The following is a 23,744-nucleotide window of genomic DNA, read 5'->3' on the forward strand; positions in this document are numbered from 1 at the left end:
TGCTCCTTTTTTTATCCCTCTACTTACCCATTTCCTTTTGCTCCTGATCCACTCAAAGCCTCGCCCCCTCAAAGTCAGGACACCCAAATGTTCTACTCCCCATCACTGCTCCTTTCCAAGTTCATCCTGGGCTAAAAATTAAAAACTGGCAGCACATATGACTACATACATCAATTGAAGCTTTGAGGTAGTTATCCTGAAACTTGAGGCAACCTGACGATTCAAGGGCATTCTTTAGGCCCAACACAAGAGACATGCAGAGAAATCGGAATCACTTTGCAAAGTTAGCCCAGAGCTATGGCCTGAAAATAAGCATGAGGGATGAAGAAAACCAAGGCCATGCACCAGCCTACATCCGGAGAGGGCTACACAAGACCAGGAGTTTTCACCAGTAATAGTTCTACCTCCAAATTCTACTCACTAAAAATAATAATACCCGAAAGTAGACAATGAAGCAGAAAAGGGAATCCAGAAGGCCACCATAGATTTGGTGAGTTTCCGAGTTGGGTAACAAACATAAAGCTTCCTATCAAATTGAACATTTATTAAGTTATGTTGGCATCCACTGTTTATATGGCTAAGAGAGCCTAGACCTATAAGAGAAACAGCCTGAAGCAGTGTTGCCCAGTGGAAAGAGCACAGCCCTGGAAGGTAGAGGACCTGAGTTCTAATCCCTGTTCTGCCACTTTCCTGCTGTGTGTCCTTGGATGTCACTTAACTTTTCTGTGCCTCGGTTTCCTCAATTGTAAAATGGAGATACAAAACCCATTCTCCCTCCTCAGATTTTGATCCTCATCTGGGTCCTGAGAATCTATAGAGCTTAGTACAGTGCTTGGTACATAGTAAGCACTTAACAAATACCATAATCATCAAATACCATAATCATCAGAGAAACACATCCCGCTTCCTAAGCAGGTTTTACCAACATCATCTGCAAATTCTTCTCATTATCCATTTTCCACCTCCCATGTAATAAAGGAGGGATTAGTAGGGGGCTTTATTCAATTTATCCCATGCAGCAACAGTAGAGGATGCAGTAAGAGACTGAGACACATGTAGGAAAATCCTCTTCTGCTCCTTTGGGCATCTCTTCCAACTCAGCACACTAGGAGCATTGTTCAAAGCCTTGGAGACAATAAATCAGGAACTGCTATAAATCCATCGATGGCATTTAAAGACTGCTTACTGTGTGCAGAACACTGTACTAGACGCTTATCTACTGGGCTGATTATCCCCTACCAGCCTACATTCTAAACACACAAATGACTGTGCTTGCCGAACCAAGTGTTACAAACTGATAAATACATTTTAAAAAAAGAGATGATGTACCAGTTTGCAGGAATTGCACTCATACAAAAATCTATATTGATAACCTAAGGCTAAAATACAATCATCGAATAATGTTACCTAGGCAGCACCCTGACACATAATGGAACAAAAGAAAAAGAAATAACAGATCCTTTTGGAGACTGTCAAATTGTTTAACTCTAGATCAAACTAAACATCTACAGAGTGGGAGTCCTACATGCCCTGCTTCTCAAGAGTCATGAGGCTCATAGACTCCATGCCCAACTTTTTGAACATTTCCAGCAGCCTCACTTATAGGCTCCATTCAACAATCAACAGCTGGGGAAAAAAAAAAGAAGTCCTAGAACGAAGTCAGTCTTCTAGCATTAAGCCTAGGCTCGCCTGAACTCAGGTGCATTGCCTGGGACATATGAGGAGAACAGACAGCAGGAGGAAATCTACACAGGTGCCATTTGCTGAGCTGAAATTAGGAAACCAAAAGCAAGGACAGAGAAAATGTAATCAAAGGATACACTTTTAGAAAGTCTTAGGAAATGCTGCATGTCAGCTGAAAACTGAGACTGCCGCAGAAGCAGCTCGTTTAGAGCAAAGAACTTCAAAACGACTTTGGAAAAATGAGGGAAAAGCGAAGACAGTATCAAGCACTGCAAACAACACACATAACAGCACAAGAAGCAGTCTTTGCATATACACAATTGGGTACGGACTGTGGGAACAGCACTGGCCTTTTTCGGGCACGCATGCACCAATATGTGACTTTCACAATCAGTGGTGTTTCCTTCGAGCTCAAAGGACAACTGTGTGTGTGTGTGTGTGTGTGTGTGTACATGAACACAGACATTAAAGTATGTACTCAATCAGAGAGACACAGAGGCAGTGGCAGAGACAAAAAGACAATGACAAGACAAGACAAGAATGTCTGACGTAAGACATCTGCCAAAATGTTGGACGGTGGAGCCAGTGCCCCATCTAAGTCCTGACACCGAGGAGTAGTTCCTGTAATGCCCACAAGTTTCACCTTATGCTGCTGCAAATCTTCTCCAAACGGAAAATGCGCAGCTTGAAATGGGGAACTACAGGCCAAGACCTGCCATCTCAGCTGGCGCCCACCTCGTCCATACTAATGACAAAGGTTCCTGCAATATGCTTCATGAACAGTAATGCAAATGAGAAGCAGCTTGCTTGCTGGTTTTGGAATGGTTGCCAAATGCAGTGCCCTACTCAGTTGGGCAAAAGTTTTGACATTCCAGCCAGAGAATGGCTTTGTGCTCCGTCTGCCTTAGAAAATGTCCGCCTTTTAAGTGGCATAATTAGGGAACAGCCCTGTGTCTCCTTAGCAGAGTCTTTTCCACTGATTCTTTTGGGTCTGTCATCACTGGTTTGGCACATATACAAGGATCCTTTGTGAGGGAGGTGAAGCTGTTAAAGAAATGTGTTTTTAGCTCCCTTCTTCAGAGTACCGTTTCTACCTTTAACTCCTACAGCCGCATGCCACAGCTTATCTGGAAATCTGAAGATGTCAGGCGAGAGGTATCCAAAGGACCAGTGAGGCTGAAGGGAGATGGATGTGGCACCATGAAGACAGTGTAGTGCTCTGCTGTACGCCAAGAGGATGGAATAATTGCCCCCAAAAGATTATGGCTTTGAGACCAAACAAGATTCTGCACAATGAGTCAGCTGGCAGGAAATCACCAGTTCTAATTTTGCAGGGAAAGTGTTCTCAGAGTTGGTTGAAATATAGCAGGACCAGTTGTTCCATAAGCTGGTACAGGACTGAACTTGACCATGAGAGCTAAATCCTCTCCCCCTCCGACGTCCTGCCCCAACATACACGTACAAACCAACTCCACAGTGGCAATATTTCTGTCAGGCATTTAATTGACCACAGACTGAATCCAGAGTTTGGGACAGTAACACAGAGTAAGCAGACACGATCCCTACCATCAAAGAGCTTAGAATATAGGGGAGGAGACAAACATTAAAATAAATTACGGATAGGGGAAACGACAGAGTATTCGGATATGTATGAAAGTGCTACTGGGGTGGGGTTGTCACATAGGCTTGGTAGGAGACAGTGAGAAATGTAGTTGAAGGAACAACCCTGACACCAGAGAGTTGTTTGGTTCCTAACAATCCTGGCCTCCGAGCCTGGAAGTGATGGCTTGATAGCCATTTGGTGTCAGGGCTTGCACTTACCAGCAAAGCACCAAGACTTGAAATTATGTGGTGCAAAATATATAAAAAAAAGATATTTATCTCAGGAGTGCTTTCTAGTGGAGCGTGCATGGGTTTGGGGAGCCAAAGGAACTTGCTTCTCATGCCAACTCTACCATGCGCCTGCTGTGTGACCTTAGTAAATTCCCTTAACATCTATGGGCCTCAGTTTCCTCATCTGTACAACAAGAAGAGTGATCATTGTGCCTCCATATCACAGGTATGATGTGAGGACGAATTGAGATAGGTAAGGTGAAAAATAAAAATAAAATAAATAATAACAATACAAAATAACAATAAAATAATAAAGGAAAAGAAAAGCACTCTACAAATTCATGTTATTGATATGCAAAAGGGCGCTATTTTGTCAAACTTCTGTGGGACATGGTAAGCAGAACCCACTGGTAACCTGTCATACTTTTAGTAGGGGCACGAAGAATGGGTCGATTGAATATGTTCACCATCTATACTGAGAAAACAAAATGATCTTTCCACATTAAGTCCAGGACTGAAATAGCTGTCGAGTTAAACTCGACAAAAATCCTGACTACAAATGCATCATGCACAGCTTGGAGATGCAAGAGAGTTTCAAAGCAGAAAGAGAAACACACATCACCAGAGGCTTCTTAGGCTTCTGGCTTGGGGTCACTGGCTGTCACCAGCCTTCTGGCTATGGGTCGCTGGGTCACCTGCCTTCTGACTTTAGATCACTGCCTGCCACCATCCTGCCCCTCCTTACCTGTAGTGTCGGGAAATCTCTTCTTCGAGGTGGGTAACAAAGTCACACTTGGTACATGAGTGCTCCTTGTTTTCTTTGACAGTCAGTGGCCCATCAGCCCCTGGCAAGTGATTCGATTCTTGTTTGACATCCGGCGCCTGGGGCTCGTGGGCATTTTCATAATGGAGGAGCAGAATATCGACATCGGGAGTTGAGAAGGTACACTGGTGACACTGATGTTTGACTCGGGAGCTTCCGGCGGCCCCTGGAGACAAGTGCAAGAGCAAGAGGGCACAGTGGGAACAATTACTTTTTCTGCAAGCGAACGGATAAGTAATCTCTCCAAGGTGCTTTTCTGGGCTACAGAGGCCCCGGGGACAAAACGGACAGTGCTTAATGGTACATTTGTGAATGTTGTGGAGCTGTTGGTAATGGCGGAGCAGCGGCCCCACTACGATAACATCAGGGCCGTGGCTCTTGGAGTAGCGAAAATCACAGAACTGGCAGTTGTAGCTTGTGACCATATTATCCTCTGCTCCCTTGACGGAGAAGTCTTTCTTTTTAGCAGTGCCGGAACCTTTCTCTGCCTTGGTAGCTGGTTCCCCCTCTGCAACTTTGACTAGGTCATTCTGATTGATGACCGAGCCCCTGGAGAGCTTATCGTTCAAATCTGGATTGAAGCCCGCTGGCCGGCCTCCACCATGCTGCTTGCTGTAATGTTCTAACAGTTTGACTGAGCTGGAGGATTCACAGCTGAAACTACAAAATTTGCACCAGTAGTAACTGGTGGCATCGGTACCGTTTGATTTTGAGGACTCGAGGGGTTTGATGGGCACTGAGTAACCAACGGGAGTGTCGTCTCCCGCTTTGACGGTGATTTTGTCTTGCCACTTTCCCAAGTCTCCAGCATCGCAAGACCGCAGGGTGGGGCTGGATTTGTTCGAGGTTTTCTCCGAAGATTTCCCAGATTCAGAGGAAGGGAGGGAGGCTTTTATTTTGTTTGGGTGAGTCTGCAGAAAGTGTTGTTCTAGTTCGGTTGATGAATTGCCCATGTATGTGAAATTGCAAAATTTACAGCGGAAATACTTTGTGTTTCCTTGGCAATCGGGAGTCTTGCGTCCGATTCCAATAAAGGTTCCACCTGAAGTAACCTGCAACAGAAGAAATATTTTATTCCAAATGTTGCTCTGAGATCATCAGAGACTAGAGAAAGGAGTATTCTCTCAGCGCAAAAAGAAGAAAAAAATTGGCCTATTGTAAAATAATTTTGGAATCGAGATTCCTTAAACCCACCCTCAGTTCTCCTGTTGGGGTTTGAGAAAATTATTATTGCTTCAAGTTAAGACTGAATACAAATTTGAGAGTTAGAGCATTATTGAAGCACAGTGACTAATTCCAATACTTTAAACATAGCATAAAAATAAAGAAAACTAGTTCCAATTATCTAGGTTTAAAGGCTTGATATTCTTCATTCATTGTGCATTCTTGGGGAACCATTCAGAATCATTTGGGACTCCTCTTTGCAAAGTCTACAAGTTGCTATGAGAAATAAGAGACAGCATCTCAAAGATTACTTAATGCAGACACTCTCCAAGGAACTCTTCTGTACAGTTCCTACAGAGAAGGTTAGGGAGGAGGGAAGAAGGGGAAAATATATTTTCATAAAATTTTAATGATAAAATGCCTTGACAAAATCATCTTTTTTGTAGGGGAAAAAATTACAGGCAAGGTGGGTGTCCCAGCAAAACAGAGGGAAATAGGCATGAATAGAGACATTGCATTTAGACATTAATTTCATTATGACAACTTGGGATGTGGGAAGGGGGATGACTGTTCCAGGACAAGTGTTATTAAAACCTCCAGTCTCAGAGCAAATGGTCCAGCCCTTCCCTTGAGTGCACCACACCTGCCTTGTGACGTCACACACAGTTTGGTTCTGGCTGTCCAACTGGTTCCAAGGCCAAAACAGGATATTTCATGACACAAATGACACCAGAGCTTTGTGCCTTTTTCCAAATAGTGAAATTACATAGTGCTCATGCTATTTTGCTTTCAGAAGCCTTTAATCAGCCCCCTACATATTCTGTTTCTGCCCTTCACAGCCTGCATCACTCAACAGGCAGTTCATAGGCAAGTTTCCAGAAAGGAGTGGAGGCCTCAGACGTCATTATAGATTTGATTTAATGAGGATGTTCAAAGTTTTGCAGACACACTCCATGAAGGGACATATTTGATTCTCTAACTCTAAGGGAATTACTGAATTTCAACCAGATTTGGGCAAACGTATTAGGCAAATGGTGCAATTCTTCCCATCAACAGCTGCGCCATAAAAAAAAAAATGTGAACACTGCTCATATCAGAATTACGCATAAGGGAAGGCTGACGCTTATGGAAATTGCTAGAAGTAAATATTTAAAAATCCAAGCACTTAGTACAATGCTCTGCACACAGTAAGAGCCCAAAATATACCAATGACTGATTGAAAAGTGCAAATTGATCAATTACTGTCTGCAGAGCAATAGTAATTGTTGTATTTGTTAAGTCCTTACTAAGTGCCAGGCACTGAACTACGCTCTGGGGTAGATACAAGCAAATAGGGTTGAAAATTGCCCCCGTCCCATGAAGGGCTAAGAGTCTCAATCCTCATTTTACAGATGAGGTGAATGAGGCACAGAGAAGTGAAGTGACTTGCCCAAGGCCACTAAGCAGACAAGTGGAGGAGCTGGGATTAGAACCCATGACCTTCTGACTCCCAGGCCTGTGCTCTATCCATTGCACCATGCTACCTCACGTGCATTTGCACTAAGTGCTTGGGAGAGAACAATGCAATAGAGCTGGTAGACAGGACCCCTGCCCTAAGGTCACTTACAGTCTAGCTTCAAGTAAAGTATGTTTTAGCCATTCTAGCAATGAATCAGACATGATACGCTTTGTGTGACAATCCATTGTTTTGCATTTACATTTCACGATTTTGCATAGTGAATCCAACTCTTGACTAAGAAAAACCTGGCAAAGTTGAGGTGCAGCTTCTTTTAGTCCCTTTGGGTTATTTCTACATTTCCCACCTTAACCACATTTTCAATCAATCAACCAATGAAATTTATTGAGTGCTTACTATGTGCAAAGTACTATAATAAAGGCTTGGGAACCTACGAAACAGTGCAATTTTCATTGAATTTATTAAGTAGTTTATGGACCTCTTTAACCTAGGGAAAGTGTGAACAAGGCTATGATGATGCCACATGTTTACAGAATTTCTGTAAATATTATGGCACTTTTAGAAGGATTAGACAAGGCATTTCCTAATGAGCTTGATTTGCTTTTATATACCACTCTGAAAGACCTGGTAAAATGGTTTTGTAAATGCATACTGATCACCAACAATACAATCCTTTGGCATATCATCATGCCACATGCATCTGAACCTACACAACCTTCAAAATATAGAGAGTGCATTGACAAATTTCACTGAGGTGTAGATTCAGAACCAATTAATCAAGTTTGATTCATTTCATTTTCTGACTCACACATTCTTTGTTTGGAAGCTCAAATTTCAATTTAATAAAACGGGAGTGTGGGTTAAAGTTTTTTGTTTTTTTTCTGTGTACTCTGATTTTTAATATTATCAAAAAACAGAACGATCAAAAGTCACTGGAAATGGTTTTGTTTGATTCAACAATCAAATTGACTCAGGCTTGTAAGGCTCCTCCAGTGTTTAGGGAAGGATTTCTGCTAATGTAAGGAGTGCATTGGTGAAAACAGGCTTCATGAAAAACAAAAGCAAAATATGTTCATATTCATGATTAGCACAGTTGGGAAGAGTCAAAGTTAGTTGTCTCTATGCATACTGTTGTTTTTTGTGTGTGTATGAACATTACTTTTCTGAATATTTTTCAGTTTTTCAACATTTGTCCACAATGATGAGGAAGGCAATACTATTTTTTTTTGGTCACACTTGCATGCATGGATGGAGTTTAACTCTCACTTCTTTCGATCAGTTGCTTTTGGTAATATCACCCGAACACATTAATAACAGTAAAAAGTGACTAACTGAAAGTTAATGTTTGTCAATTCATCTACTCTTAGACAGGCAACTTGACATAGCAAATTCCTCATGCCATGTGAATGTTCTATCTTGATATCTTAATCTTAAAATTAATCTAAATCTTAATCCCAGCTCTGCCACTTGTCAGCTGTGTGACTGTGGGCAAGTCACTTCACTTCTCTGGGCCTCAGTTACCTCATCTGTAAAATGGGGATTAAGACTGTGAGCCTCACGTGGGTCAAACTGATTACCCTCTATCTACCCCAGCACTTAGAATAGTGCTCTGCACATAGTAAGCGCTTAACAAATACCAACATTATTACTATTACTGATAAAGAATGAAATAGAATGAAGGTGTTACGGTAACATGACAATTGTTTTAGGAGTTAAAAGTGAAATGGAGTGAGACGCTAAAGATGAAGGTAAACATGGAAAGAGGACACCATACATGTTCAGAAACAGAGAGGATAGGGAGACTGAGAGAAACAAAGAAGGCAGAAATAACTAGAAAATCGGACAAAAAGGTTAAGACGATAGAGAAGGACAACTCATAAGTGTGTATTAATATATACATATACATTCATACACATTACACAAACACACATAGAACTATAATTCCCAACACTACCGCCACTTCAGCTCTGCCAACATTACCATCCCTATCTTAGCTGAGGGCATCTCTGCTGCCTCCCAAGGAAAAGCAAGTCCTTTAATGGGTTTCGGTCATTCTGCTTTAAACCTGTCAGATTGCAAAAAGTTGTGATCATTCCACCCAACTGGTGATGCTGTTCCCATTGGTTTATAGCCATCTGTGCATTTCCTCATTGTGAAAGAGCCACTAAAATTGTGCTTTGACTTGCAACAAGATGCATAAATTACTACGCCCATGTCCTGACCTGACTAAGAAAGGGAGTCAGTTTGTGTGACAGTGGGTTTTGAAAATTCAGTGTATTTAATGGTGGTGGTTGAAGAGGAGAATCAGCAAAGATGATGGGGGCCTAAGCTTTGGAGAGTTTTGGGGTGAAATACTGTGGAGAGGACAGAATCTCCCAGGAAGTTTGTGCTTTGAATGAGGCCACTAACGTGGCTCATTGTTACAGTGGGTATATCTGTTGATTGTTATATTGTACTCTTCCAAGTGCTTAGTACAATGATTTGCACACGGTAAGTGCTCAATGAATAGGACTGAATGAATGAAAGTGCTAGGAAGAGTGAGCTCCACAGGTGAGAACTACAGCAGCCATTAAGGACCGGGATTAGGAGCAAGTAATCCCTCGGAAAACCCATGGTCCTTAGAAGCTCTATTCTTCCCCAAATATATGAAATGCCTGTTAAGGTAGCAGGGACTGAGTTCAGGGGATCCAGGGATTGGGACCCTAGAGAGTGTGAATGCCACAAAGGCAGGGTATTTTACTTATATTCTATTCTCCCAAGCTCTTGATGAACTGCTCCATAGACAGAAGGTACCCAGGAAGGTGCTTTGTACATTGGAGGTCTTCAATAAATGCTTCTGCTTCACGTAGACTGGAAGCTCTTTTTGAACATGGATTGCATGAACCAACTCTGGGGTGTTGTACTTTCAAAAGCACTCGGTACAGTGCTCTGCACACAATAAGTGTTAATGAATCCCATCTGGGACAGGGACTGTATCCAACTTGATTTGCCTGTATCCATTCCAGTGCTTAATAAAGTGCCTGGCACATAGTAAGCACTTAACAAATACCATCAGTAATAAATACCATTTATTGACTGACTGACTGATGCTTCCACTCCAAACCTCACCCATCCAAAAGAAGAAGGAAGCGGGATGGCCTGCTGATAGAGCATGGGCCTGGGAGTCAGAAGGACCTGGGTTCAAATTCAGACTCCACCACTTGCCAGCTGTGTGACTTTAGGCAAGTCACTTACCTGGGCTTCAGTTACCTCATCTGGAAAATGGGGATTAAGGCCATGAGCCCCATGTGGAACGTGGACTGTTTCCAACCTGATTAGCATGCATCTTCACCAGTGCTTACTACAGTGTCTAGCACATAGTAAGTGCTGAATAGATACCATAAAAAAAGGAAGGGAAGCTGGCCGACATCAGCAACAAGCTTCTCGATATATATTTGAAGGACAGAGATGGGAAGAAATGTACACATGAAGAAAACTGGGACAGGAGGAAGGTAGAAAAGGGAAAAACACAGTGATTAGATGGAGGGAGAAACAAAAAGATGAAAGTCTTGTGAATGCAACATTGGACATTGGGAAAACATGGCCAGGCTTTTAATTACATACATTTTAATTACATACATTCTAATTTTTTGTGCCTCCCCATTGTGCTTCAATTTATCATTGGGGTTTGCCAAGTCAATAAAAAGTGAGTAAGGCCAATTTTCCTCTCTAGGAAATATCAATCAATCAATTAATCAATGACATTATTTGAGAGTTAGCACTGTACTGAGCGCTTGGGAAAGTACTGTGCAACAGAATTTGGTAGACAATTCCCTGCCCACAGTGAGTTTAAAGTCTACAGGGGGAGAGAGACATTAATATGAATGTTATAATTTATGCATATGTACATAAATGCTGTGTGGCTGAGGGTGGGGTGAATAACAAATGCCTGAAGGTCACAGATCCAAGTGCATAGATGACGCAGAAGGGAGAGGAAGCCAGGCAAAAGAGGGCTTAATCAGAGAAGGCCTCTTGGAAGATGTGACCTTAATAAGGCATTGAAGATGGGGATAGTGGTGGAGTAGTGGGGAGGAAGTAGTGGAGAGGATTGGAAAGGAAATTGAAAGTATATGTAAATTTTCTCTTTGATGCCAGAACAAAGAAGATTTGTCTCTGGTACCTTCCCTAGTTACGCTGCCAGAGCCCAGAACACTCAAGTGTTGCCAGCTTCCTGGAGCAGCCATCAGAGGGGTGATCTCTGCTGGGCTGGAACCCCCTCCCCCTCATTACTCACAGTCCCCCACTCTCTCTAAATTCAAAACCCTCCTGAAATCAAGAAGCCTTTCCTGACTAATCCCTCAATTCCCCTCCCCATCCCTCCCCCTGTCAACTGGAACGCCCTCCCTCCTCAAAAACACCAATCACTCCTCCCCCTCTTCAAAGCCTTACTGAAGGCATATCTACTCCAAGAGGCTTTCCCAGTCTAAACCCCAGTTTTCCTCATCTCCTACTCCCTTCTGCGTCTCCCTGACTTGTTCCCTTTGCTCTTTCGCTTCTCCCTGCCTCACAGCACTCATGTATATATCTGTAGTTTTATTTATTTATATGGATGCCTGTTTGTTTATATTGATGTCTGTCTTCCCCACCGCCACCAGACTGTGAGTTCATTATTGCTTCATTGCTGAACTGTACTTTCCCAAGTGCTTAGTACAGTGCTCTGCACACACTAAGTTCTTAATAAATACAACTGAATGGATGAGCTATGCACTTGGCTGTGAACCCCTTAAGCAATTTCATCCTCATCCCAGCCCCAAAGTACTTATGAGCATATTCTTGTGCTCCACTCTTTCCCCTATCTGTAATTTATTTTAATGTCTGTCTCTCCCTGTTGACTGAGAGTTCCAATGTAGGCAAGGATTGTGTCTACCAACTCTACTGTATCACTCCCTCTCAAGCACTTAGTACAGTGCTCTGCACACAGTGGAGCTCACTAAATTCCACTGACTGGTTGCTTGGGAGAGGTCAAGTCACCTCAGGCTGAGTCCCAAGGATTCTGCATGTGCAGGGCTCTATCTTCTTCTAGGATGGTTTATTTGATCCTGATAGCTAAATATTAAGAATTTACCTACTAGCATATTTTGCATACATCAGAGGAAGTCTGAGAGATGGTAAGAGATAACTCTAATGGAGGGAGAGTCAGTGTGATCCAGATAATTGTAAATTACCTCCCTAGTCCATTTGTGCACCCAGTGGCCAATTCCTAATCTTCTCTCCTGAAGAGATAGTAATTCACTGACTTGGGAACAAAGCGACCAACAAATACTAGACTTGAATCAATCTTGAGGGATTTTAACCACAAGGCAGACAGAGAAGAAGGGACAAAGGAATAAAAGAGCTTTATTATTGGAAAGCCCACCCTTGTTGTTGATGGGGTACTACATATCTTGTATTGTACTCTTCCAAGCGCTTAGCATAGTGCTCTGCACATAGTAAGTGCTTAATACCACTGACTGACTGATTGACTGTTTCACAATCTACTATCCATCCTCTATCCATTATGCCATGCCGAGACTCCTGGGTCAGCAAGGAGCCCCTGATGACTGTTCTAGACTGTGAGCTCGTTGTGGGCATGGAATGTGCTTGTTGTTGTATTGTACTCTACCAAGTGCTTAGTACAGTGTTAGCACACAATAAGTACTCAATAAATTTGAGTGCATGAATAAATGATGTGAACTGCCCACTCCCTCAACCAGCCAATCAACTGTAGATATTGAGCACTTACTGTGTACAGAACACTGTACTAAGCCCTTAGAAGACTACAAGATAACTGATTTGATACAAAAATTCTCACCCCATAAACTGGGTATGTACAGTGTAGAGACTCCTACTCCTCCCTTCTCCTATGCCTCGTCTACCCCCACTAGATCAGCATGGTCTCTCTAAATATTGAAAACATTGAAAAGGTTGTGTGGTTTGGCAAAGGTAGGCTATGTCTGGTTCAATCAGTCAACAGCATTTATTGAGCAGTTATTGGGTGCAGGGTACTGTATGCTTGAGAGAGTATAATAAAGCAGACTTGTTCCCTGTCCATGAGGAACTTACAGTCTAGGGAGAAACTATGTATCATTGAGAGATAGTGGGACCTAGTTTGCTGGGAATCAGGAAACCCAAGTTTTAATCAAACTCTGTCACTGGTCTTCTAGGTGACCTTGGGCAAATTACTGAACCTTTCTGCTCTCTCTACCTCTTAGTAAATCCTGTGTGAGACAGGGAATATATCTATTTTTACTGAATTGCTGTTATTGTTCATTGAATTCACTCTATCACTTTGTTACTCTCTTTACTCACCACACGTCCTAGAGTGAATCTACAGTGGCCTAGAGATTGTGTCTAAATTCAGTTTCTAGGTATGCCTTCTCAGCACTTAATTCAGTTAGAGCTGATAAATGTCTTTACAATAAAATGACCAACTGCACTGGAGAAGACTACGTGGATGTCAATTTTATATTAATTTGACATTGAGACAGGACTTTCTGAGGTTTGGAAATTTTGTTCTTGAATTTCTAAATTCACCTATTTTCATTTTATGTCTTTACCACTTTTATAGGTATACACTTGAAGCCTCTGCCTGTCTCCTCTTCAATTTCTGAGTATACTTCCCTAGCATATAATTCAGTGTTTTCTATGCTGTTAAAGCTTGATAAATGTCATTAAATTACTCTGACTGATTGCAACAGAGAAGATTACATGGGTGTCAGTCTTATATTAACTTCACATTGACAGAAAACTTTCTGAGGTTTGGAAATTCTGTTTTTGAACTTCTGAATTCATCAATTTTTATGTCTTTACTACATCTATAAGTGTATTTTGGAAGTCTCTGCATGGATCCTCTCTACCCTTCCAATTTATCATTGACACCTAGTTACTTGAAGAAAAAAACAGTGGAAATGAATACAGAAATCTATACTATAGAAAATAAGCACTTTTATGCTGCCATGACTCCTGCATCTGCTTCCCTGCTGACCTCCGTCTCTCCTGTCTGTGCCCACTGCAGTCCATATTTCACTCTGCTGCCTGGATCATCTTTCTAAAAAAAAAAAAAATGTTCAGTCCATGGCTTCCAACTTCTCATGGACCTCAACTGGGCTGCCCATCCACCTTGGCATCAAGAATAAACTCCTTACCATCGGCTTTAAAACACTCTATCACATGACCCCCTTCTACCTTATCTTCCCGACTTCCAATTATGGTCCAGCCTGCATACTTCGTTTCCTCTAGCCAATTTGTTCATCATGCCTCTAACCAGCAACACTTTTCACACATTCTCCCTCTGATCTGGAACTCCCTGGCTCTCCACATACAACAACCACTTTCCTCACCTTCAAAGTCTTATTAAAATCACATCTCCTCCAAAAGGGCTTTCCCAATTAAGCCCTCTTCTCCCCTACTCCCATTACTTTTGTTTCCCCCATATACTGATGCATGTATACCCTTTAAGAACTTGATATTCACCCCATCATCAGGCCCACAGCACTTCTGTACAAAGAGTAATTTTTATTTATTCATATTAATATTTTTCTCCCACACTAAGTTCAGTGTGGGCGGGAATCACACCTACCAACTCTGTTGCATTGTCCCCTCTCAAGCACTTAATACCGTGTTCTGCAAACAGTAAGCACTCAATATATGCATTGATTGATTGATAAAACATAGATATAAAGGACAAAGCTTCAAAATTAAACCCCAAGATGGAGTTGGATCACACAATGGAGCTATTAAGGCACAAACTGATTTTTAAAATAGTGAGACAGCCATTTTACCGGCACTTTTTTTTTAATGTATGTCACTGAAGCACTGCCATAAAAACTCCATATCTGACTTGAACCTATGTTTCTGTTTTGCAAAAAAATTAATATATATGATTCCCTGGATCATTTACAACACACTATTACATCAAACTAAATGCCACCATCAGAACCTAGCTATTTTATTCCTAACCTCAGTATTCAATCATTTACTTGGCTGTTTTATCCTAATAGTTACCCTACTTTTAAATCCCTATTTTTCCATCTCTACAGCTGTCTATTTTTTTTTGTATGTATGTATCAGACTCCCCCATTAGTTTGGAAGTTGCTTGAGGGCTCCTTGAGGGCAAGTTGTATGTCGTACTCATCCAAATGCTTAGTCGAGTGCTTCACATTCATTAGGCACTCAATAAATACTATTCATTGGTTGACAGTTTAAAAGGGGCAAATGCAGACAGATGTGGATGGGAACAAAATACCTATCTGATACGGGCCCACCTTTCCTTGAGGTCTTAATCATAACTTTAACAAAAAAACTATTATTTTCCAATAAAAGTGTCAAGAAAAATATTCAATGCTGCTTTTAGCATTCAGAATTAAGTTACAGTTTGTAATCCAACTTGCTGAAACTTCTAGGTCTCATCTGTTTGATTGTTTCGCCAGAAATAAACATTTCACTGTACATTAAATTTTGTTACTTTCACGACCCCACAAATCACAATAGTTCTAAATAAAAATTAGGAATGGGGGTGCATAATTGCTTAAATAAAACCCTTCAAATTTTATTCTCCTCACCACCACACCCATTTGGCATTTGCTTGTTGGCAGAGGTTAAATCTCTAATTATGCAGACCCAGAACTGTGAAATAAGTCAATCTCTGTATCTTTCAATCTGTAGTCCAGCCAACATAAAGGCCATTCAGGAAGCAACCGGTAACTAAAGAACTGGAAAAAAGAGCTGACCATTTGTTAACCAGTACGTTTCTGATGAGCCCCCTTATTTGAATGTATGTGACGAAAATCGTATTCCAGAAATTAAAGTGCAGCAATTTACCAACTCTGGAAGGATATGGGAATGAGTAGGGGAGAAAATAACCTCATCTGACTAAATCGGAAAAAATTTTTCATACATACCAACCATCAAATCTGAGAGTAAATGAAAATACATGATTGAATTTGAATTACCTATGGAAATGAATAAAACTGGGTGGAGTGCAAGTGGAGAACATGGCTGAAATCTAAAAAGCTGGTTACTCATTTAGCTTTCCAAGAGATTTATATGACAAGTAGAAGAAGGGCAGGTCGGAAGTACTTAAGTGAGCCTCTTAATATTTTTGTTTTGCGTTACTAGGTTTTGCTTTTCCTTTTTATCTTTAGCCCTGCATAATCCTATTTGGACCAATGGAATGTACATTACTCTCAGGGTGGCCACTGGTGGCCCACACATGTACTGGGCAACCCAGACACATGTGACATCACTGGAGTTAGCATTTCTCCAGAGGTACCCCTAATTTCTCCACTTGTTGCAGGACTTTGACTCCGTTTAACAGATCCCTAATTGGGACTTGGGTGGGGAGAGGCTATATTTTTTAAAATAATTGACTGGACTCGAAGACATCCACTGTCATATCCCAGCTCTGCCACTTGTTGGCTGTGTGACTGTGGGCAAGTCACTTACCTTCTCTGTGCCTCAGTTACCTCATCTGTAAAATGGGGATTAAGACTGTGAGCCCCAGATGGGACAACCTGATTACCCTGTATCTACTCCAGGACTTAGAACAGTGCTCTGCACATAGTAAGCGCTTAACAAATACCAACATTATTATTATTATTGTTATATCCATACCATCAAGAGGCAGACCAGCTGAAAACAGGACTACCTGCTACCACACCAGGTGAATGGCCACCGTAACAATGACAATAATAAGTATTATGGTACTTCATAAGTGCCTATTACTTGCCAAGCACTGGATTAAGCCAACAGTAGGTCAGACACAGTCCCTGTCTATCAAGAGAAGCGGCATGGCTTAGTGGAAAGAGCATGGGCTTGGGAGTCAGAACATGGGTTCTAATTCCAGCTCGGCCACTTGTCTGCTGTGTGATCTTGGGCAAGCAACTTAACTTCTCTGTGCCTCAGACCTAACTTCTCTGTGCCTGAGTTACTTCATCTGTAAATTGGGAAATACAACTGTGAGCCCCACCTGGGACAACCTGATTATCTTGTATCTACCCCAGCGCTTAGAACACTGCTTGGCATATAGTAAGTGCTTAACACATACCATAATTTTCATTATTATTTTGAGGCTCACAGTCTAAGTAGGAAGAAGAAGAGGCAGTTAATCCCAATTTTACAGACGAGGGAACTAAGGCACAAATAAGTGAGTTGACCAAGATCACAGAATAGGCAAGTAGCAGGACCAGGATTGGAAACCGGTATCTCTATTATGCCTGTGCTCTTTCCACTAGACTACACCTAATCAGACCTGACCACTTGACTAATGCCCTGCCCATGGTTCTCTTTCCAATTACCCACACTATGATGTTGAAAGAACATAAGCACCTGAACATATCAAATGTATCAATCAAATCAATCATGTTTATTGAGAACTTACTGTGTGCTTACTAAGTGCCTGGGAGAGTACAACACAACAGTATAACAAACACATTTCCTGACTTCAACGAGTTTACAGTCCACAGAGATTAAGTATCTGATAGATTATGTATTTGAGGAGAATAAAACAGTACTACTGAAAAGTTCCTTAAAAAACTCTATTAAAGGACAGAAAATATATTGAATTTAATATCAAGTCTCCTGCCTGGTCTCTTTAGCCCCCTTTTTCCTGTTTCCTCAGAATTTCTCTAAGTCCTTAATCATTTGGACCTCAGCCCTCTCCAAGGCCATGAAAATTATTCTTTGTTTTTGCCAAAAAAAGAGCAGGCAAACTAAATAGAATTTCCCTGAATCTATCCAAATGGAATTCACCAGTCTTTCTAGAATGTAATATTTATTCCTGAGCAAGACTGGATGACCCAGAGATGTTTAAAAGAAGTGGGGAGTCCTAAATTGTCTCTAGTGTTATTCTAATAGGGCCTCTACACTTTAGAAAAAGAAATCTCTCATGAAGAAATATTCTGGGAAAAGAGAGATCAACCAAATGATAAAACGGAAGCTTCAGAGGGTGATCCTTCAGCTCTTTAACCTGCATGACCCCAAAAGGGTCCGGCCTTGATCAAATGCCAAGGACTATGCATGCAAAGTCAATACAGCTAACGCTGATTTAAAGATGGGGAGAACTGCATACACAGCTCCAATTTTTTTGACTAGAATCTTGAAGCTTCTTGCTTCTCTTGAAGATTATTTGCTGCCTACAGAGAAAACATTTGTCTCAATAATAAACAACTTCTTTCTCAAAGCACTGGGTCAACGGCAGGTCTAATGACTGATAAGCCCAGCAGTGAGACTGTTCTCCTGGCATTAACACTCCTTTAAGAGGCCCCCAAATTTAATAAACTAAATAAGGCAGCTACCTCCAAGAAGAGTTTCTGTACATGCAGGAGCACTATATACATCTCACACAACTGCACTGGCATTTATAAACACTGAAAGGATTAAAACGTTTTCCCGTGGGAAGCAGCACTTGACAGACTCCTACTTTTATAACCTGGACCCAGGGCCAAGAGCTTCCAATAAAGATGATGCAAACAACCCTAATACATAGAACATCAAGTCCTAGAGAAAGCAAGGTAATCATTTAGTAACGTATGGCTCCATCCACCCTGTATTCCAATAAGTATAATAAAGGAGATTAAAAAGGAGTGGCAGTTATGTCCCAAAAGAAAACCAACTGTCTCCATGATAGCCTACATATTGGTCTGAAACACAGAATGTAATTTGATTCAAAAAAACTATTTGAAGGGGCTATCATTCAAGAATATATAAGAAGTAGAATCAAAGTCAGTGCTTTCACTGGAAAAATCAACAAATTACGATAAACTTCTACTTTGACCTTGCTTTTCCAATTGGCATCATACAGCAATTCTTCAATTGCAAGTACTTGGCATGGAGTAGCGAAGGTGTCTGTGAGAATCTCTCATGAGATTTAACAGAACGGGAAATCAGATCGCGATACTTTCTTGCTAGATCCTGAAATTCCAGTGGTTGCGATCCATCTCCAAATCAAACAGAAACTCCTTACCACTGGTTTTAAAGCACACAATCAGTTTGCCCCCTCCTATCTTACCTCCCTGATTTACCACTACAATTCAGTCCACTCGTTTCGCTCCTCTAACGCCAACCTTCTCATTGTACCTCGATCTCATCTATCTCAAAACGGATTCCTTGTCCATGTCCTCCTTCTGGCCTGAAACCCCCTCCCTTCATAAAGACAGACCACCCCTCTTCCCTACCTCAAAGCCTTATTAAAATCACATCTCCTTCAAGAGGCCTCCCCCGACTTAAGCCCTCGCCTCCCCTACTCCATCTCTCTTCTGTGCCACCCTGGCACTTGGATTTGTAGCCTTTAAGCGCTTGATATTTATCCCACCCTCACAGCACCTATGTACATAGCTGTCATTAATTTTTTTTAAGCCTGGATCCCCCATCTAAACTATATGCTCCTTCTGGGTAGGGAACCTGGCTACCAATTCTGTTGTTCTACAGTGCTCTATGCACAGTAAGCACTCAATAAATATCACTGATTGATGACTGATTGACCTGGATCATGATGATAGGTGTGCTAAATGTGAGCAAATGTAGGATTTTGTTAAAGAGCAAAAATTAAAGATATATCTAATAAGACATTTACCTCCAAGTTTATTTTAGAATACATTCCACAGCTCAACTGAACAGCATTCAAGTGTGTCAAATACACTGTCTGTCAGTGGCATTTATTGAACATTTTCTGTTTGCAGAGCACTGTCCTGAAGGCTACAGAGAGCACAGTTCAAGAGTTGGAAGGCAAATTCCTGGGCAGTAAGGAGCTTAAATTGTCAGTGTGTGCTTTGACAGTGGAGTCCTTTAACTGACTTCTCTTTTTGTCTTTTGCTGTTCCTCTTTTTGCCTTGTCAAAAGCACACCAGAGTACAAGACATAATAACAAAAACACTCCAGTGCAAATTATTTAAAGCACCCTTTGACTAAGCATCATAAGACAGATCAAAGCCATGGGATTGTTCAAATCAACTCCCTCTGGCTTCTGTTCCTTTCTTTCTTGCCTAAAATATCATAAATCTATCATTAACCACCAACACTCCTGCTACCAACAAAAAGCAGTTCTAAGTCCAATAGGGAGAATGAATTAGTTCTTATCTTCCACAGCTATTATTTCAATTCATTTGTATTATAGATGATGCAGCTTCTTTCCAGAATATGAGTAAAACTCTTTGGATGCACTGATACTGTTTGCATCCATAATCTTTATGTCAGCAGATATTTGAATGGCTTAACGTCTAAATTTCCAACAAAACAGCATTAGATCAATTTTAGCTTTTCAAGGAAATGTAGCTTTTTTTCTTCCAGCACTTCAAATGCTTGGGAAAAGTACCTTTTAAATGGCACTGCAGCAACACAAACATGTGTGGGTGCAAAGGGGAATTCAACTCTCTTTTCAGTCTGTTTATGAATGTAGAAAAGCTGTTCAGTATTTATTGTGAAGCATGAAAATATTAATCAGTTGCTTATCTTCTGACATGTTCTGTATCAACATCTGGTTTATCTGCATGTACTGAAGCATAGCATTGGCACAAAATTATATTGAATTTTCTCTTCCTAAACTGAACGAAGAAAAAAAAAGGTCCCTAAAAAATACTGGTTTTCAGGATTTGATTGTTTTTTGAAAATCATCACCCAAATTGTTTCTCATTACCACTCTATATTAGGAAATGCTGCTGGTCAGAGAAAACAGTGATCTTAACTAGATATCCATGAACTATTTCATAACTCCTTTCGTCTTCCCCACAGTATGCTGTTGCCAGGGTCCGGCAGACAGTCTAGTCTAGGTTCAGCTGTTTAATTTCGAGTTGTATTAGTCCAAACTGAGATAGCTCACGCATCTGTTTTATTTCTGAAAACAGTGCATAGGAAAAAAGTGTCCAGTTCGTTCAATCCAAGCATAAACTTTACTATAAATAACAAAGGGCCTAACTAAATAGCTGCTAGGAGGGAAAGGGAAGCATGATAAACTCAAATTCACCAAATCCTAGTTTTGGGGCCATCCTGACAAGTACAATTCAAGTTTCTCTCAGATGGTGTCCCTGGAGTGAGCTAACTGAAACTATAGCAGGAAATCCAGGTATTGCTATCACATTACTTGCTAATTATAAACCATTACTGCACATTCTGACATTATTCACTTCCAGCCCTTTTATCTGAATCATGTATTTGCCTTCCAATCACGATCTGACTGAAGAAACATCTGACGTGAGAGAGTGAAATGATCTTTTAATAAGACCTCAGTTCAAAGATGTGGCTTTTATGCATTAATAACTACGTTAACTTAATCTGCTGCTCCATAAAAAAAATTCTATTTGTAGAAATTCATAAAGGAAAATTTAAAGACCTGTAAAATGAAGATATTGTCTTCCAAGTGTGCTTTTTATGTCTTTTTCAAGGTGACACAGTTGATATCCTAGAATCTTCAGGGCCTCTGAAATCTCTATTTTTCCCTTATGATCACATGTATTTCCAGTACTACTAGATTTCTTGCATTCTGTACCTATTTTTGAATGCTATTGTAAGTTCTCTTTGTTAATTAGTATCGGACAAATGCAGATGTCTAAAGGCAAATATATTCAGCAATTGGGCAGACATCTTAACGCATTTCACATATGAACTCCAATGCCAGCTGATTCAAATGATTGTTATTCTGAAGAGAATGTGTAGGTCAAAAGAGGGCTAGATGAGTTCATTAGCTCTCTGTTACTTCTCCGGATTCATTCCTAAATGGAGATACTATCAAACCTCCTACATTCAAAATGACCCTGACCACAGGATAGCAGAAAATGTAAACAAAAATGAATTTAGACTGCATTCAACTTTCTAAATCTGATCAAGGCTTTTAACTAAGCTAATAAAAGAGCAACCACATAGAATCTTCCTTCAGATGGAATCAAGTGAAACAGGTTCAGTGAAAAAAGCTCATTAGTCTAGTAAATGGAATAAAAAGTCAGGCATTTTTTTAATTCCTCCAAGCACTGTCTGTGCTAAACTTCACATACGACATTAAATAAAAAGCATTTGCTCAGTCCATAGTTTTACCTCATACATTGCGGTTTGACATATGAATTATTTTTTATTATTGCTTAATGCTACTTTCATAATTCATTACTAGGTCTCCAATGTGCCGAAATGTAACTCAGTCATTTTGCAGTTCCTGACACTTACATTTCACAGTCACTTCGTTATGAAGATCAACAGAGTTCCAGGCAAAACTATCCATTTCAGTTTGAAATGGCTAAAAATGTTTCCAGAGGAAAAATGACGAGACAGACAAGAACATTTCTGCACCCCCAAAACACTTCTTGTTCCCCAAAGCATTGTTAGTTTAGGCACGACTCAGTGGGATGAGTTTAGGCTCAGAGCTGAAGGCTCCGTAATACCCAAGAGCATGAACTGCTTTTCCGTAGGACCAGAAGAAAAGGTACATTTGGGAAGTATATGCAAATATCAAGTTACAACAAGAAATTTCTGTTAACTATGAAAGGTTTCACTCCAACTCAGGGTAACTTAGTCTCTCATGATGGGAAATGTCTCCAAATTTACATGAAGGACATTGCAGAAAAATATTGAGTTAAGTGGACCCAGAGGGGCACTTTTTTTAATTCACTAAGTTTTGGGTATTTTTTTTTTCTTTTCAGTAGCAAATTCCAGGCACCTCTTTCACTTGCTATTTTTCCCTGCTGTAAAAGAGCACCACCATATAAAGCACAAACCTGCACGTCGTACGTCCCATTCAGCAAAGCAGGCCTGGAGGAATTGATGTCCTGCAGCACTCCGGAAAGCACAGTACGATTGACTTTCTGGAAGTCTTTGGAGTGGCTGAATTGCACCATGTTATGGAGGGCCAGGATCTTAGTGTCGAGCTCAGCATCCTGCCTCGTGCGGTTATGCAGTCCTAGGTGGTACTTGCGGAAGTGCTTAATCAGGTCGGTGGGGTCGTTACCATAGTAACCATATCCACAGATGTTACATTTGAAGTCCTGGAGCTCCGGCGACAGAGGTGCCGCATCTGGATGATCATTTCCCAACAAATCGGGTTTGGATTTGTTTAGTCTCAAACTCCCATCTGAAGGCACTTGTGGGTTTTTTGAGGCCACGGACATCGGACTTGACCCCTGACAATCGGCCTGACTACTCTGCACTCGCACCGTCTCCACTGGAGCCTTGGGTGACATCTGATGTTCTTCATTGGTCTCCAAATGGTCCCCCGCTGAGGGGCAGGCCATATCTTGGGTGTCATCTGCATCTGATCTCTGAGGAGACTTCAAGGATTCACAGATTCCCCCAGCAGCTGGAGATGAGAAAGCCAACATATTTCTGTCTGTCACCTCATCATGAGGGAAGGATGGAACATTTCCTCCCTTGCTGTGGCTTTCATAATTGAAGCCAGCCTTCTCTGTAAGGACTGAGCTTTTCAAGTCCTTCTTAGTGCTGGAAGATGGATCTTGAACATGCATGCACTGCTCCTCCTTATTGTTCAGTTCTGAAGCATCACCCTGGTCAGTGTTTTCTGGCATCTGATCTGAAGAAAATTCTTTGTTCCTTCCAGACACCTTGCTCTCGGTACCTACAGGCTCGAGGGTCAGTACCTCGCCTTCACTAGCAATGTTTCTCAGAGGGGGGTTCTTTTTCCGGACCATATCTGAAACAAACAAAAAAAGCATGTAGCCAAAATTTAATAGGAAATTAAAAAAAAATTCTACTTTTACACAATCTTAGTTTTCTCATAGAATAAAGTGAACATAGATGATATGATTTGTTTTAAAAAACACAACAGTTGAGCAT

General features: G+C 41.1%; 1 protein-coding gene across 1 annotated transcript in view; it reads right to left on the minus strand.

The window, feature by feature from the left end:
* The window catches only part of TRPS1 (transcriptional repressor GATA binding 1), a 270,531-nt gene that overhangs the window by 199,831 nt on the left and 46,956 nt on the right, over positions 1-23,744 (minus strand). The window contains exons 4-5 of the mRNA XM_029063476.2: positions 22,673-23,601; positions 4,262-5,391 (exon numbers count right to left, since the gene is read on the minus strand). Coding sequence (XP_028919309.1) covers positions 4,262-5,391; positions 22,673-23,601 — 2,059 coding nt within the window. The remainder of the gene's footprint in view (positions 1-4,261; positions 5,392-22,672; positions 23,602-23,744) is intronic.

Source organism: Ornithorhynchus anatinus, chromosome 4, assembly GCF_004115215.2.
Source record: "Ornithorhynchus anatinus isolate Pmale09 chromosome 4, mOrnAna1.pri.v4, whole genome shotgun sequence".
Taxonomy (NCBI): domain Eukaryota; kingdom Metazoa; phylum Chordata; class Mammalia; order Monotremata; family Ornithorhynchidae; genus Ornithorhynchus; species Ornithorhynchus anatinus.